General features: G+C 37.5%; 1 protein-coding gene and 2 non-coding genes across 4 annotated transcripts; all 3 read left to right on the top strand.

Moving 5' to 3' along the window:
* The first annotated feature begins 1,264 nt into the window (after window positions 1-1,264).
* LOC135595395 (plant UBX domain-containing protein 8-like) lies at window positions 1,265-7,532 on the top strand. Of its 2 annotated transcripts, XM_065086244.1 has the most exons (11): window positions 1,265-1,527; window positions 2,662-2,723; window positions 2,818-3,367; window positions 3,455-3,529; window positions 3,608-3,714; window positions 5,053-5,299; window positions 5,403-5,570; window positions 5,642-5,806; window positions 6,635-6,778; window positions 6,882-6,938; window positions 7,257-7,532. In XM_065086244.1, exons 1-11 carry the CDS (start codon window positions 1,444-1,446, stop codon window positions 7,362-7,364), a joined length of 1,767 nt encoding a protein of 588 aa, XP_064942316.1. In that variant the 5' UTR covers window positions 1,265-1,443; the 3' UTR covers window positions 7,365-7,532. The 2 variants fall into 2 exon arrangements, with proteins under 2 accessions (XP_064942316.1, XP_064942317.1); XM_065086245.1 differs by lacking the exon at window positions 2,662-2,723.
* Window positions 7,533-8,394: 862 nt separating this feature from the next.
* On the top strand, window positions 8,395-8,608 carry LOC135596317 (small nucleolar RNA U3). The gene has a single exon (XR_010480936.1). It is a non-coding gene; the product is annotated as a small nucleolar RNA U3 (small nucleolar RNA).
* Window positions 8,609-12,003: 3,395 nt separating this feature from the next.
* LOC135596320 (small nucleolar RNA U3) lies at window positions 12,004-12,218 on the top strand. The gene has a single exon (XR_010480939.1). It is a non-coding gene; the product is annotated as a small nucleolar RNA U3 (small nucleolar RNA).
* The last annotated feature ends 4,310 nt before the right edge of the window (window positions 12,219-16,528 follow it).

Genomic DNA, 16,528 nt, shown 5'->3' on the forward strand with positions numbered 1-16,528 from the left:
CGCAGTTAAAGAGGCTATAAAAAGATGAGTTCATAATAAAATGTTTATTGCATTTAGTGCTGTGGGGTTGCAAATATAGCACAATGCATGCTCACCTTCATATGTTAAATTAGAAATTAGTACTTATTGAGTTTTCCCTCATAGTATACACCATGTTTTATAGGTAAGGATATTGTTAATCCATCCATATGATGGGCAAAGAGATGACTAAATATAGGTATATGCCAAAACAAATATAGAATGTATATGTTTATAATCAATGTGCATATATTAAATATCAATTTATATAAGAAAAACTCTTATCATTTTATTTAGCAAGTTAGGATGTTCAAATTTGTACACTTTACTGATGTGTAATAGCATTGATAAATAAAAATATAACATCATATTTTAATAATACATGTAGGATATAAATGAAATTAAAAAATAAGATGTTATAAGATAAGAACTAAATAGCTATCAAATTTCCCAATATGTAAGATCAGGTATTAGTTGGTATCTTCAATTTTCTTGCCTATTTTTTATGGTATGCAAAGCACCACATCAATAATTTATATTTATTTAAAAGTTGATAAAGCTTATGTGTTAAAACATAATTATATATAGATAATTAAAATTTTTATATATTTAAATTAACGTTATTGTTGTTATGATAAATTCTGATTATTCAACTCATGGCAAAATTATTAAAAATTATTATTTAAAATTTTACTTTTATGTATGAGGTAGTTTATAGTAGGTTTTGTATCTGCTTCAGTTATAATATTTTTCAATAGATTTATAACATTTTAGTAAAAATATTAAAAATTATAAATCTATTCAAATATATTATAAATATCACTATAAATCTTACATGTAAGAATTAGACTGATCCACAGTACTGTATCAATCGATCTAAATTGATGAACTGATTCATCATATCAATCCATATGGTGTAATTCTCAAGAATTATGATAAATAAAAGTACATGAGAAACATGAAAAGCAGCAACCACAAAATAATAATAATAATAATAATAAAGATGGGTTTTCCGGCACGCGGCATACATTGGTTCGCTGATTCTGCTGTGTGGTACATCAACGAGTTTCCATTGCCATCTTCTTTCTCTACGTTGCCACACGCATTCCACAGCAAGCGCCACCAGCCACTCCTGACACGAATATTGACGCACATCGGACGGTCCTCGTCGCAGGCCCTCACTCCGGGCCCGGCCGTAAACACAAGGCACCTCGCCTTCTCCCAAGTCACGAAACCTTGTATTCTTTATCCGTCGGTCCGCCTCCATTTGCCCTTTATAGAAGTCTGTGGACGTCTTTAGAATTCGCTTCCACCGCTTTAAATGCCTCCCCCTCCTCGATTTTAGATCGTTTCCGCCCCTTCCCTCTCTGCGATCGAATTTTGGAGCTGCAGCAAACCCTAGTCGACTCGGGCGAAGCGGGAGACATGGCGAGGTTCTCGCGGGATGCGATCGACACCTTCATGAGCATCACCGGCGCCCCCGAGGCCGTCGCGCTGCAGAAGCTCGAGGTACGATCCCCTATCGCGGTCCCGACGGTTTCTGGTTGATTCGCCTTGGGTCGGATCCAGAATTGGGTTTTTTTTCCTCTTCGTCTTCGTTCTTCTTTGGCGACTTGCGATCCGAATCGGTAGTTCGATTGCTGTTCTTCGATTAATATGATTGCTTAGTGTAATTCGTTGGTTTCTTTAGATTAAATCGATCGGGCCATCACTTGTCGTGAGGGGATGTGTTCTTAGGGTAAGTAAAGTGACCTTAGTGGGGAATGTGTTAGGTGTGCTTGATAAAATGGCTTCTCAAATATGTTCTGTATGAATAGTTATTAGCTTGCATGTAGCTTTTGCAGGTATGTAACGTTCTTATTATGCTTAAATTTGTGGGAATCGTGAAGCATTTTTGTGTTCCTTTGGTTGATGTTCTTATCTTTCCCTTTTAGAAGCATGTATTCTTTACGTAACAATTTGAAGAAAACTTTGTGCGATTGGTATAACCTTTCATGAGAACATCTCGTGCGTCACGAGCAAAGGAGAGTGGATCAGTATGGCTACCTTGACCATATTACTTTCTCACACTTCTTGCTAAAATGCGTGTGAATTTTGGGAATAAATCTCGGTTTATTAATATATTGTTTTTGGCGGTTTCTTAAGCTTATTGTAGAACAGTGAGTTAGGTCTATGGAGCAAGGTTTTAAATTTTCGTTTCATCTCACATGAAAGGGTCTCAATTGAGCAGTTTTAGTTTCATCCAATACTTTATCTGGGATAAAGTTATGTTCCAACGATGAATAAATTGTTGAAATGCTGACTTGAGCTATGTACTGTGAAACTTTTGGTCATCCTTTTTTGCTCTTTTTTCTTTTTTAATCCTTATCAAAACTACGGCATTCAAATGGTTTGTGAGTTAAGTTGGCTGGATTGTTGGGAAACTTAGTAGAAGGGTTGGGCTAGGTTTTATAGTTGTAAATTGCATGAATGTTAAATAATATCCTTGTTTCTGTTATGACTGTAATCATGTCGTCCCATGTGTTTGACTTTGGTGCTTTTTCTTTTGTTAGATCAAATTAATCAGATGGATTTACATTTTTGCAATCTTAACTGGAATTTCTTCTCCTTACAAAATCAAAATTTTCCATGAATCATACTCAGGAACGTGGTGGGGACCTGAATGAAGCTATTAATGCTCACTTTAGCGAAGTAGATAGGGTTAAGTATGTGGTCTACACTTACTGATATGCTCTTACTTGTGATTACCGGGTTTTTACTTAGTTATCAGTTACATCTAACAACTGTTTTAATATCCAGCACAAATCAAGGGTCTGTCCCTCCTCGTGAAGATTTGATGCAGACAGATGACTCTTTTGACAGTGGGCCTCTAAGGCCTTCTTTTCCATTATTATCTGCTACTCGAGATGTGAACCCATTTTCTCTGCTTGATTCAAAATTTGGCCTTTTTTCAAGCCTTTTTGATGGTGGAGGTGCTTCCAGTTTTCCTAGACATGGTCCACGTGTTTCTCACCCAAGGGAGGTAAGGGAAATTCCCATTGATTTCAAGGATGACAACAGAGGAAGTGGACCTTCTGGTGTAGGACCTAGAATTGAGGAGGTCACTGGAAATGAAACTGCACATGGTCATGAGATTCATGGCACTGTCATCATTGATGATGAAGATGATGATGGCATTCAACCTACTCATGGTGGTCATGGTGTTAAATCCTCTGCTGACACCTCTCTTGGTCAGTGTGCTGGACCAAGTGTTTCCCCGTTGGCTGATATGACTGATTATAGCAATGAGATAGAAGAGGAAATGATCAAAGCTGCTATTGAAGCTTCCAAGCGAGAAGCTCAGCAACATGTAATTAAACAGTTTGATGATCTTATAAATCTTTGATCTGTAACTAATCCATCGTCTTACCAATCATTTTCACCTGTGTCACTGTAGGATATTCATGATCACCCAAAGTCGCCTGCAACTGATGATACTGATCTTGCACGAGCCGTTTCATTGTCCTTGAAGGTCTATTTTATGCTTATCTACTCTAGTTTTAAGTGGTTATTTTATCTGTACAATGTTTTGATGTTTCCTTAATTACAGACAGCAGAACAAGAGAGAGTGCTACGTCAACAGGGTGTGTATGTTGGAGAGAATCCATCTTTTATGGAAGTAGATGATGCAGAAAAAGATGCTGCATTTAATGGAAGGTGTGGATCTTTTATTACACATTGATGTGGAAGTAGAATCCACAATGGTGCTGCATTATTTCTTTGTGGCCTTTTTCTAATCCTATCATCATCAGATAGGGAATGGTATTGTGCAAATATTCTAATTTTGCTACTTCATTTCTTTTAAGTCTCTTGTGTGCATGATCTTATGTGTGGCTGAACCTAATGAAAGTTGGCTGTTTAATCGAGATCAGCTAGAGTCAAAATGGAAGAACACTGTGTGGAGGGAGGGAGGTGGGAGGGAGCAAGTGTGCGGTTGTGTGTGCATCAACACATGGCCAACCAACAGGCACACACCTGCATGTGGGTGTGTGTGCGGGTGTGCAGCATGTCTTAACACATGGCCATCCACTCTGATGTGTTTTTCTTCGGGTAATATTAGATGGTATGTGTCTGTTCACTATCTGATGTACTGGAACCATATCAGTCCAGTAGGCTATTGAAACCAGTATTAGGCCAAGATTTAAATCCTTGATTCAATCAAACACTCTTGGAATTTATGATGATACTTAATTCATCTAATAGTGGCAGTAAAATACTTATAGCATTTAATACTTTCTTCTTATGTTTCAGTAGGCATTATATCAACAGCAGATAAATAAGAGGTTGTTTAGAACATTTTTTATCTAATGTATTTTTGTTGAAAACTTGTAGAACCTTTTGGAACTAGTTCTATATTTGTTGTTTTCCTCATTTTTAAAAAAAATTCAGTTGCATTCTGAACCAGTGTGTGACATTGTTGAGTGTCGAAGCATGCAACCAACACCTCATGCATGGTCAATTTTGGCTGGGCTTGCCTTGCTGGTCATGAGTGTCCATCACATGTACCTTTCTTGGTATGTGATTTTTATGGCTGCTGCATCGCATATTTCATGGTATGTGCTATAAGTGCCCGTTCAGTGTGGTACTATTGCTTGGCTTGACATTTCCTCGATTAAAGCCTTGGAGTAATGTTGTTTTGGTCTTATTTTGGTGACATTATCCTCCTCATTCAAATAGTTTAGGTAAAAATTCTATTATGTCTAAGTTGTATCCATGCCTATGTATAACATTCTGCCTTGATGTGCAACAGTAGTTGAAATAGTCTTTTAAGAGACCATCAGATATCCATTTGTGGAGAAGTCCACATTGTTCTTGATGTCTCATGATGTTGCATGAGTTATGCAATCTGTTCTAGATTTTGGTGACTACAAATACTATTCTGGTCATTCTTCGTGAAACATTTAACTAATAATTATTTTGATATGAAAAGATTGTATCTAGTGAATTGCCTAAATGATACTCTTGTTACTGATACATGCCCTTTTGTTGTTGGAGGCATGGATTTGTTTCAGCTGACACTGGAACCTCAAGTCAAGTGAAATCAGAGGAGGAAAATCCATTTGTTTTGGAAGAAAGTGAAGACATAGAGGAACAACCTTTAGTGAGACACCGTTCCAGGCATTTAACTCCTGCTAATGTAGATTCTGCAGACTCTGGACAAGTCAGCTATAGTGCTTCAGGTCCTCCACAGCCTATAGATAGGCACCCTCAGCATAATGGACATGTTTTTGAGAATGACGAGGTAGGCATACGAACGATGGAGTATGTTATTATTTTGTTCATGAATGAATTGAAGTCAAACATCATAGTAATATGAACAATTTTCTCTTTATTCTTTGGATAAGTGGGGTGGGATATCTTCCGAGGAGCATGATGAAGCTGTCATGCTTGAGGCTGCAATGTTCGGTGGTATTCCTGATGGAACATCATATCGTTTTGGATATCCACCTCGTCAAATGCCTCGTCCACCATCCCCTACACTTACAGCACAGCGCTTGTTAAGAGAGCAACAGGTTCGATATGCCCTTTTACTTTCAGTTGGTTGCTGCTGCAGTCAACTTATGCAAAGTGTCCTTGATTTCAGGATGATGAGTATCTTGCAGCACTGCAAGCTGATAGAGAAAAAGAATTGAAGGCCCAGCAGGAGGCTCAACTTCGCTTTTTGGAAGAGGCTGCTGCCAGGGAAGCTGCTCTTCAGAAGCAGAAGCATGAAGAGGAGGAAAATCAAAAGAAACAGCTTGAGGAAGAGGTAATACATACTGTCTCTACATGGCGAACCAACAGCAATGGAGATGGTTTTTTGGACTAAATTATTTACTGCCTTAAGGTTTATAGTCTTAAGATTTTAAATATCATGTTGCTGCCAAATTAGCTATATATAGCTATAGTGAGAAAAATATGACTTGCTATTATATTTATATTAGTTCTGTAGATACTGTGGGCACCCTTGAAGCCCTAGAGTTGTATATCTTAATTTATTTGTATGTGTCTACAGAATTTCAGACTTCACATTTGTAACTAAAATTTGGATGGATGACAAATTACAATGATTTCATATACTTCACAATTTTAGTACTATTAGTTTTTATATTGTTTAAAATATGAAATATAAATTAAAGACTAGCAGCTATAAAGTCTTGTTTATAACATTATTGACATGACTTTCGAAAATAAAGGTACGAGGGAGAAGTTATGTGAACAAGGATACAAGAAAACCCATTTTCATTTCAAAAAACTGGAGAGATGAACTGAGAATAGAGATTATATACATGTGTTTCTGAACAAATTTTAATGGTACGACAAATGAGTTTTTAAGCTTAATAGTCATCTAGTAGTCTTTTGCTTTCTTGAAGTTTGTGGCTAGTTGTCTTGGCATGGAAAATTAATCGACATTTTGACATTCATCCTCCAGCCGTACTAACCTATGATTAAGATTACCTTGTGGGGAACAGTTCAGTAGTCTGTCCTTAAAGGTATATTATATGCAGAATGTGCAAGTATTATTAACATACAACAAAGACTCTTTTTGGGTCGATACTTATTGGTTTAGTGGTTGGGATAACCTGGTTTGTTGCAGGAACTTGAGTTGAAGCTTGCTGCAAAGCAATCATTATTACCACAGGAGCCTTCTTTAGATGATGGAAATGCTGTGACTCTTCTCGTGCGTATGCCTGATGGAAGTAGGCGTGGACGTCGCTTTCTGAAATCTGACAAACTTCAGGTTGAACTTTTGGATCGGCCATCATTGACAAAGCATACAGAAGCATTTAATTCTTCTTTTTTTGGGGTTATATATTTAATCACACTTTTGCCATTTGTTGCAGTTGCTTTTTGATTACATTGACGTTGGAAAGGTGGTTAAGCCCGGCTCCTACAGATTGGTAATACTTGAGTTTGTGATGTTTTGATTTGTCGCTCTTTTTATAATCGCAGTATCTTTCACTTCTGGAGAACTGTCATATGTCATATGTATGTCAGACTCTTCGATTGGCATGTTTCGATTCAGTTGGTCTTGTTATGGGGTTTGAAAATAAGATTTGGTTGTCAATGTTTCCGTATCTAACAGCACACCACACTTCAAAGCTGCTTTAGTCTGCTTTGTGCATCATTTCATTGCATCGTGTGGATCTATCAATTTATTTGCCTCGAGTTTCAGTGTTATCATTGTTGCCCTCATTTCATTTCTCTGAATCTGACAGGTGAGGCCATATCCTCGTCGTGCTTTCACCGAAGAAGAAACCCAACTATCCTTGAGCGAACTGGGCCTGACGAGCAAGCAAGAGGCACTGTTTCTAGAGTTGATTTAGAGCCTGCGATGCTTGGAAGTGCTAGAACAATAGATCCAACTTATCACATGAAAATTGGATGCTTCCACGGGTGTTTGACAAGTGTTTGGTTGAACTCAGTCCATGTGTGAAGACTTGGTGATTTGCCCCTTTTGGTGAGATTTGAATGCTCTTTCAGGAATGGTTTCATTTCTATGTCTGCAGTCGTCGGTCCAGAAAACCGTGTACATATAAAGAAAGGTCGCCACGAACCATGTTTGCTACCAAAAAAATGAAAAGAAAAAATAGAGGTTTAATAAAGAGAAACTAATATTCTCTTCCTTGAAATAAGTTAAACTATGTGAGAGCTGACAGCCACTTTCAGAAGCTCAACCAAGGAAATCCGGCATTATCTTTTCTGACCTATTGAATCATGAATTCAGTAAAGCTGGAAATTTCTCCGAGCAGCAGCAGGTTTTGTTCCTCGATAAGCTTTTGCTGCAAGCACAGAAGCTTCTCCTTCCCTCTTTTAAGAGGCCAAGATGTCTGTATGCATAAACCATGCAGCGTTACTAGCAACGGAATGGAGATTTCCTATGTCACTCGAGGCCAATTAAAGGCCATCATCCCATCCTCTCAGAACTCGGTGGGTGATGGAGAGGCAGAATGATGGATGGAGGGAGTCGAGTAGGTAAATTGTGTCACATTAAACTACATGTAGTAGACTAATGAATTATAGATGTTCTTGTCTTTCCATTTGTTTCTCACTGAAGTTGATCAATCAAGATCGGTCAACCCCATCTCTCTCTCTCTCTCTCGTGGTAGAACTCCAAGAGCAAGGAATTAATATGCTTCCACTCTCTGTTAATCCATCCATCGGGCTGCGAATATAGGATCCATTGCACCATTTTCCGATAAAGTCCACAGCACCACTCACCAATAACGAATCTGGACTCGGAACAACGACGTAGGATGACTCGCCGAGTGGATCCGCAACGACGACACTTAGTCCCACATCACAATTCCCAAGATATCTTCAAGCTACATTAGAACCCCAACGGGAGAACAGAGCACGACCTTACTTGAACAGGATCTGTTCTATAGGTTCGTACAACTGTCTCTTAGAACTCTAACGAGACAGGCACAAAAGTCTGGTTGATGATTCAGGACCTCAGGATCGGAGCGTGATTAACGGTGGGGATCTCTCGAGGTCTCTCACTGTAGGGGATCGTTCTCAGCTGGTGGTGCCCGTCGGCTGGGGCGATCCTGGGGTTGTCTGACAGACCCAAAACACGTTTTTTGGACGTTCGACTCGAATGTTGGGTCAAACACTTTTTTATATAGATATGATAATGAAAGGAAGAGCTTATGAAGATAATTGTGAGAGCAATAACAAAAATATTTTGAAGTAGTTTTTTTGACGTGCACACGTGACGAAGATAGAGAGAGAGAAGAACCTGAAGCTTAGACGCATCGCTCAAGCGGATGATATCGAGATGCGTGAGAGAGAGAGGAAGAAGAAGAAGAAGAAGAATCTACCATTGTTTACAGCTTAAGGAACCCCAACCTGATTCTCGTACGCATCGTTTAGAGAGAGAGAGGAATATGGCAATGTATGTAGCTTGGCAAACACCAGCCTGAAGCTGGCGGGCATCATTGACGTGAGAAACTCGCCCAACACTTCTCTTCACTCGTGATAGAATTATCCGCTTCAGAGACAGGAATCCAATAATATTTAGTCCCACATCCTAAGTATCTAATGGTCCAAGCCTTATATTAGACATAAAGCCAGCTGCCCGGACGTCATACAAATTATGACCGACTACCATTCGCTGAAGCTTATCTGACCGACTGCCCAATCTCCCTGTCAGTTTTCCTTTTGCTTGTGGTTTTCAGTGGGTTTTTGTTTTTAATGTACATGAGTTTAAATGAAAAACGTATATGTTTATAATCTATGTGCAGATGTTAAACATCAATTTGTATAAGGAACATTTTATCGTTTTATTTAGTAAGTTAGGATGTTTAAATTTGTACACTTTTCTAATGTGTTATATTTGATAGCATTGATAAATAAAAAAGGTAACATCATATTTTAATCATAAATATAGCATATGAATAAAAGTGAAAATAGAGTGTTATAACATAAGAACTAATTAGAGATCAGGTATTGGTTGGTATCTTCAATCTTCCTATTATTTTTGGGTATGCAAAGCACCACATCAATAATTTATATTTATTTAAAAGTTGACAAAGTTTATGTGTTAAAATATAATTATATAATTATATATATAATTAAACTTTATACATGTTTAAATTAGCATTATCGTTGTTATGATAAATTATGGTTATTCAACTGTTGGCAAAATTGTAGAGCCAACCAATATCAACTTCTAAGTTTGGAATATGTTTTGATTTAAGGAGTGCATCATGATATATCCGACAAGACCCATATGATACTTAAATTAGTATTGATTTATATAGTTCGATCAGATATCAAATGAAAATGGTATAATTCATTACAGGGCATAAGAGACGACCCTTTGAAAAAATATATTGAAGTCTTTTATAGTGCGATATGTTACTATTGGGTTAAGGTTAAAGTTAATGTTGGGAATGGTTATCTAATCATTAATGAGATTATGAAATCATGCCATGAATTTAAGAATATAAAGTAATAATTTATCGTTAATGCTACATGGGCGAGCTCAAGCCCGCATGATGTATCGATCAAATGAGATTGGAGTGTAAGTTAAGTAGAGATGAAATTAAGTTAAGTAGAGATGAAATTATTAGAAACGAGTCAACACTAAGAGGGGGAGTGAATTAATGCAGTGGTAAAAACATCGGTTTAAGAAAACTTTTCGTACGATTAAAATCGATTCCGAAAATATGCTTAGATTGAAAGCGTGTTAAAAAATGTATTGAAGGCAGTTTGCAGTTAATGTAAATTGCAAGAAGTAAATGCAAATCAGATTTTATAGTGATTCGGTCGTTGTGACCTACATCTACTCCGTCGATTCCTCTTTCGTCGTGGCTACCGGCATCCACTATCGGTCTTCCTTCGCGAAAATCAACCACATTTTACAACTTAATTCTCCTTTTACCGAGTTTAGGAGATAACCCTTATACCCCCACTTACTCCTCTCTCAAACTATTCTACACTTAGAACTTTGAGAGGAGTTTCACACACAATTGCAACAGAGTTTTCTTTCTTTTTTGCTCTAAGTTGTGTAGTTTAACCAGGGATGAGATGGGTATTTATAGGCCTCAAGTTGATTCAAACTTGGAGCCTAAAAAGGTTTCATCCCGGGTTTCCCAGGTCTTGGCAGTACCATCGCCTGCAACACTGTCACTGGACGGTACCACCGCCTAGAAGACTGTGTCTGGGCGGTACCACCGCCTGACATAGTCTCGGAGACTGTGCTACGATGGTGCCACCTATTGGGTCACTGTTTGGGCCTTCTACTTGGCCCAATACAACCTAAACTTGGGTCACTAAATGAGTCTTTCTCTTGGCCCAAAACAATCCTATTTTGGGCCCAATTGGCCCCTAATTGAGTGGAGCTAATTATATTCTAAATCGACTCAATTAGACTCTAAAACCTAACTCGATCTAGGCAAATTATTACAAGCACTAATTTTGTGTTGTCCGGCATATCATTGGTTCCTCCGACGCTTCGTCCGATCTTTCGGCGCTTCGTTCTCTTTTGTGGCCTTTACCCAATCGGTATGTTGAACTCCATAACTCCGATCTCCTTGGCGTAATATCCGTTTTTCTAGGCTCGATGCCCGAATTCTCGACCCGAAGCCTTCTGCCGACTAGTCGACCGTTCCTCCGACCCAACGTCAAATATTCTAACATGTTCACTCCAACCTAACATCCAATATTCTGACATGTTCAATTTACCTCTCTTGATCGACGTTAGCCCTACGTCATTCAAACGCATATTAGAACAACGCTATAATTGGTTTCATCATCAAAATTCAAGATTCAACAAAAATATTAACTAGGTGTCAACCAAGATGACATTTCGACCAAGTATTTAATTTCTTAGTAATCATGTTTTTGAACGATGGAAGTGCTAAAAATAAATGTGATAAAAATATTATAAATATTTAAAGATACTAAAATTGATTTAGAAGTTGGTTGTTCTTATTTTTAAACTATTAAAAATTATTTAAAATTTTATTTTTACGTATGAGCAGATTTATATAAGGTTTTGTATTCATTTGCTTCACTCATAACGTTTTTCAATAAAAAATTATAAATCTATTCAATTATATTATAAATATCACTATAAATGTTACATGTGAGAATTAGAGTGATCCATAGTTCAGTAGTGATCGATCTAAATTGATGAACTGATTCATCAAATCAACCAATCCATATGGTGTAATGTGGTATTTTAGAAACATATCTCAAGAATTATGATGAATAAAAACATCTGAGAAATATGAAAAGCAGCAACCTCGAAAAACAAAAACAAAAGTCCATCGATCGGGATCCATTGCACCATTTTTTGATACAGTCCACAGCACCGCTCACCAATCAGGAATCTGGACTCGCGACAACGACGTCGGATGACTCACCGAGTGGATCCGCAACGACGACACTTAGTCCCACATCACAATTCCAAAGATATCTTCAAGCTACATTAGAACCCCGACGGGTGAACATAGCACGACCTTACTTGAACAGGATCTGTTCTATAGGTTCGTACAACTGTCTCTTAGAACTCTAACGAGACAGGCACTAAAGTCTGGTTGATGAATCAGGACCTCAGGATCGGAGCGTGATTAACGGTGGGGATCTCTCGAGGTCTCTCACGGTAGGGGATCGTTCTCAGCTGGTGGTTCCCATCCGGCTGGGGCGATCCTGGGGTTGTCTGACAGACCCACAATATCTTTTGGACCATGCATGTTTTGTTTGTTAATTGGACATGCATCTTCTATTGCTGTTTAAGTTCTTTTACTTGCAAAAAGTCCTCAATTAAAATGAGACATATATATCTAATGCTAAACATAAATATAGTTATATTTGTATATATCCATGTTGTTCAGATGGATATATAATTTTTGCTTTTTTAATAATAGTTGGATTATATCATCCCATTATTTAAAATAATAAAAATTGTGCCCAGAAGCAAACAGTCAGTGCATCGGAACATTCCTTCCATCTCCATTATACCATAAAGCTCGAAGAAGCTTTTATATATATAGCCCACATCTGGTCCCAATCAGGCAAGTGCTACATCTCCCAATCATTCAATTCAAAATTCCCTCAGTTTCTTGATTGGTATACAGGCGCGAAGCACTTAACCTGAGTGCTTGTGCAGAAGGGAAAACCTCATCTGGAAATGTTAATTTTCTCTGAACATTCTTTCCAATCTTACATTTGGAACGCATTCTTGTAATAACCGTTCGTACCACGAGAATAATAGAATTTGGTAACGCAAGATTCCTAGAACAATGAAAGATTAATTCTCCTATATCATTTCAAATTCAAGAAATTATTGTTCCTCAAGTCAATGAAAGAATTGATTAGGGTGAACAACAAAATATTATCGATGAACTCTCACGTGATGTTGATATCATTGCTGATGATTTTGTAGAATAATTACAATTGATAATTTTGAAAAGATCTCAAAGAAAAAAAAATTTATTTTTTATGATTATATGGTATATTTATAAGAATCTAATTATGATATAAGAATAAAATGAGACCCCTTATCATTCTTACAAGTCTTAAAAAATAATAATTCTGAAAAATAATATGATATAATAAAAAATAAAATAAAATCAATCGACCATAATGGTGTTTGTGAACTCATTAAATTTTTAAATAATTATAAAAAAGTCAGTTGTTAATGAGTACTTAAGATAAAACATGACTTAGTGGATAATATCGAATGATATAAAGCCAGAGTCATGGCCAAAGGTTTTTCTCAAAAAGAAGACATCGACTATAATGAGACTTTTTCTCTAGTTTCTAGAAAGAACTCGTTGAGAATCATCATTGTATTAGTAGATCATTATGATCTTAAGTTACATCAAATGGACGTGAAATAATATTTTTCAACGGGAATTTTGATGAGGAAATCTATATGAAATAACTTGAAAGATTCATACAAAAAAGGGAAAACAAAGTTGGGTTTGTAAACTTAAAAAATTCATGTATGACTTTAAACATGCTTCTAGACAATGATATATAAAGTTTCATGATACCATTATTTTCTTCGGATTTAAGAAAAACATTGTTGATTAGTGCTTATATCTGAAGGCAAGTTGGAACAAGTTTATTATATTAGTGGATGATATTTTATTTACCAATAGTGATCTTGGTTTATTGCACGAAACCAAGATATTTCTTAGAAAAAACTTTAAGATGGCTGATATGAATGAGGCAGCATATGTTACTGGCATTGAGATATTCATGGATAGATCTCAATGATTATTAGGAATGTCTCAGACAGTATATACCAATCATACTTTCGAGAGATTTAATATACTACTTTGCTCAACCAATAATATACTTATTACTAGAGATGAAAAATTTAGTCAAAATCAGTACCCGAGAAATGACTTAGAAATGAATCAAATGAAAAAAAATATTCCTTATAGGTGTAAATATCAAAGCAACATAGGAATAAAATATTGGAAGGCTGTAAAGAAAGTAATGAGATATCTATATGAGACGAAAGATTATATGCTCGCATACAGGAGATCAGATCAACTTGAAGTGATGAAATATTTAAAATGTTGATTTTATAAATTACTTCGACAACAAGAAATCTACTTCAGGATTTGTATTCATGTTAGTTGGTGGGGTAATTTAAAAAAAAAATACAAAGCAATCACTTATTGTATCATCAATAATGGAGGTTGAATTTGTGGCATGCTTTGAGTCTACGAATCAAGCTTTATGGCTGCGAAATTTATCTTAGGACTGGTGTGGTCGACTAAATTTATCTTAGAAATTTATTTTATAATAATGTCGTAGTAAATTTCTTCTTTAAGAATGACAAGTACTCTACTGGTTCCAAGCACATCGAGATAAAGTATTTTGTGGTTAGAAAAAGAGTCCAGAAACAACAAATGTTAATTAAGAATATGAGCAGCACTATGATGATTGCTGATCCATTTACCAAAGCTTTACAATGTAAAATATTTAAAGAACATGTTCCTAGAATGAGGCTTGTGAGTAAGCCATAAAAGATGTGATAATGCATGTTTAGGTGGATGCTATTATTGATATTTCTTTTGCATAATTAAAGTTATTTATTTTTTTTATCCTATTTATATTTATATTTATGCATATTATAGTTGAATGTAATAACAAGACTATGCTGATAAGATAAATTATAAGGGTTATTATAAACTATATTAGGAAATACTAACAATATTGTGGTACATAGAAGAGAGTATGACATTGATGATATTGTTGAATCTCGTATTTTGATGATGAAACCACTTGATATGTGTTTATGATTTAAACTGCATTTTGAGCGATGCAGGTCTACTCGATCAGGTTTAGACAGTTGACGCAGGAGGAATTGACATTGCGCCGGAAGAGATCACGTCAGGATATTAGATGGTTGAATGCTTCGGACATCGGGCATCGGGCCAAGGAGAGCGAAATTGTGCCAAGGATATCGGGGTTACGGAGGTCAACCACCGATTGGGCAACAAGCCGCAAAAAAGGACGATGCACCGAAGAATCGGACGAAGCGCCAACCAATGACGTGCCGGGCAACAAAATATAAATTCGCGTTGTAATAATTATCTAGATCGGAGTTGAGTTTTGGTTTGTGTGTGCAGGATTAACTACGATAACGATGAAGACATAAAGCGAAACAAAGTGCTGGAGTCAAGCACGAAGGATTCGTAGGGAGTTCGAGAGTTCGACGGAAGTCCGAAGGTTCGTCGGGAATGCTGCCGGGACTAGCCGAGAATGAGTAGGGAGCTTGTCGAAAGGTTTTTTGGAAGCTCGCCGGAAGGTTCGTTGGAAGTTCGCGGAGCTCACCGAGAACGACTGGAGCTTGCCGAAGAAGCTCGTTGGAACTCGCCAAGATCAAATCGTGAAGTCTAGGAGCTTGCCGGGAGTCCGCAGAATGGTTTTCGAGAGTTTATCGGAAGACCGTCGGAAGCTCGCCGGAAGAAGTCTTGACTTATGGACTTTGTAATAGCTTAGAAAATATCTTTAAATTCATAGTTAGCACGTTAATTAGGGTTAGGATTAGGTGTTAATCCTATAACCCAAGTAGGGGCCAATTGGGCCCGAGTTCGGACTGGTTTGGGCCAAGTTTGGAGCCCAACCAGTGAGCTGATTTGGCCTAGGCGGTGGCACCGCCCAGCACCCGAGAGCTGGGCGGTGACACCTCCTGGGCTGGGCGGTTGCACCATCCAGCACCCGAGCGCTGGGCGGTGGCACCGCCAGCATCGGGAACATAAGAGAATTCAAATTTTTAGAGCCCAAATTTGAATCCTCTTGAGGCCTATAAATACCCCTCAAGTCTCAGCTGAGAATACAACTCTTTGAGCAGCAAGTGATTGAGAGAAAAGCCTTAGAAGAGTCTTTGCCTTTCTTGTTTTCAATTTGCTAGAGAGTTCACCTCCTTCTTTCTTGCTGAAAATTTGTAAGAGGTTGAACTGCTTGTAAAAGGTTGTAAGAGGGGTATTTGCCCTTCCATTTCAAGAGATTTGCTAGTAGAAGGTGGGAGCCTCATCGAAGAGAGGCCTCGCAAGTGGATGTAGGTCATTTGATCGAACCACTCTAAAATCGGTATGATCTCTGGTTTGCATTTCATTATTACTATTTACATTACTGCAAACCTACTTACATGCTTTAGTTCCTTATTACCTTTGCTGCGCAACTTTAAGAATACGCTTTCAAGTTAAGCTTTTCAAGTTCCGTTCTTATCGTACGAAAGATTTGTCGAAACCAACATTTTAATCCGCTGCACTAATTCACCCCCCCCCCTCTTAGTGCCGCTCCGATCCTAACAATTGGTATCAGAGCCCGGTATTTCTCATTTCGGATTTACACCCGAGAGAAATGACTCTTCATGGCTTTCAAGAGGGCTTTTCGGTTGTTCGTCCACCGTTGTTTAACGGATTGGACTACACTTATTGGAAAACTCGAATGAAAGATTTCTTGATTTCTATGAATTTAGATTTGTGGAATATAGTTGAAAACGGTTTTCAAC

Source organism: Musa acuminata, chromosome BXJ1-10, assembly GCF_036884655.1.
Source record: "Musa acuminata AAA Group cultivar baxijiao chromosome BXJ1-10, Cavendish_Baxijiao_AAA, whole genome shotgun sequence".
NCBI classification, from domain to species: domain Eukaryota; kingdom Viridiplantae; phylum Streptophyta; class Magnoliopsida; order Zingiberales; family Musaceae; genus Musa; species Musa acuminata.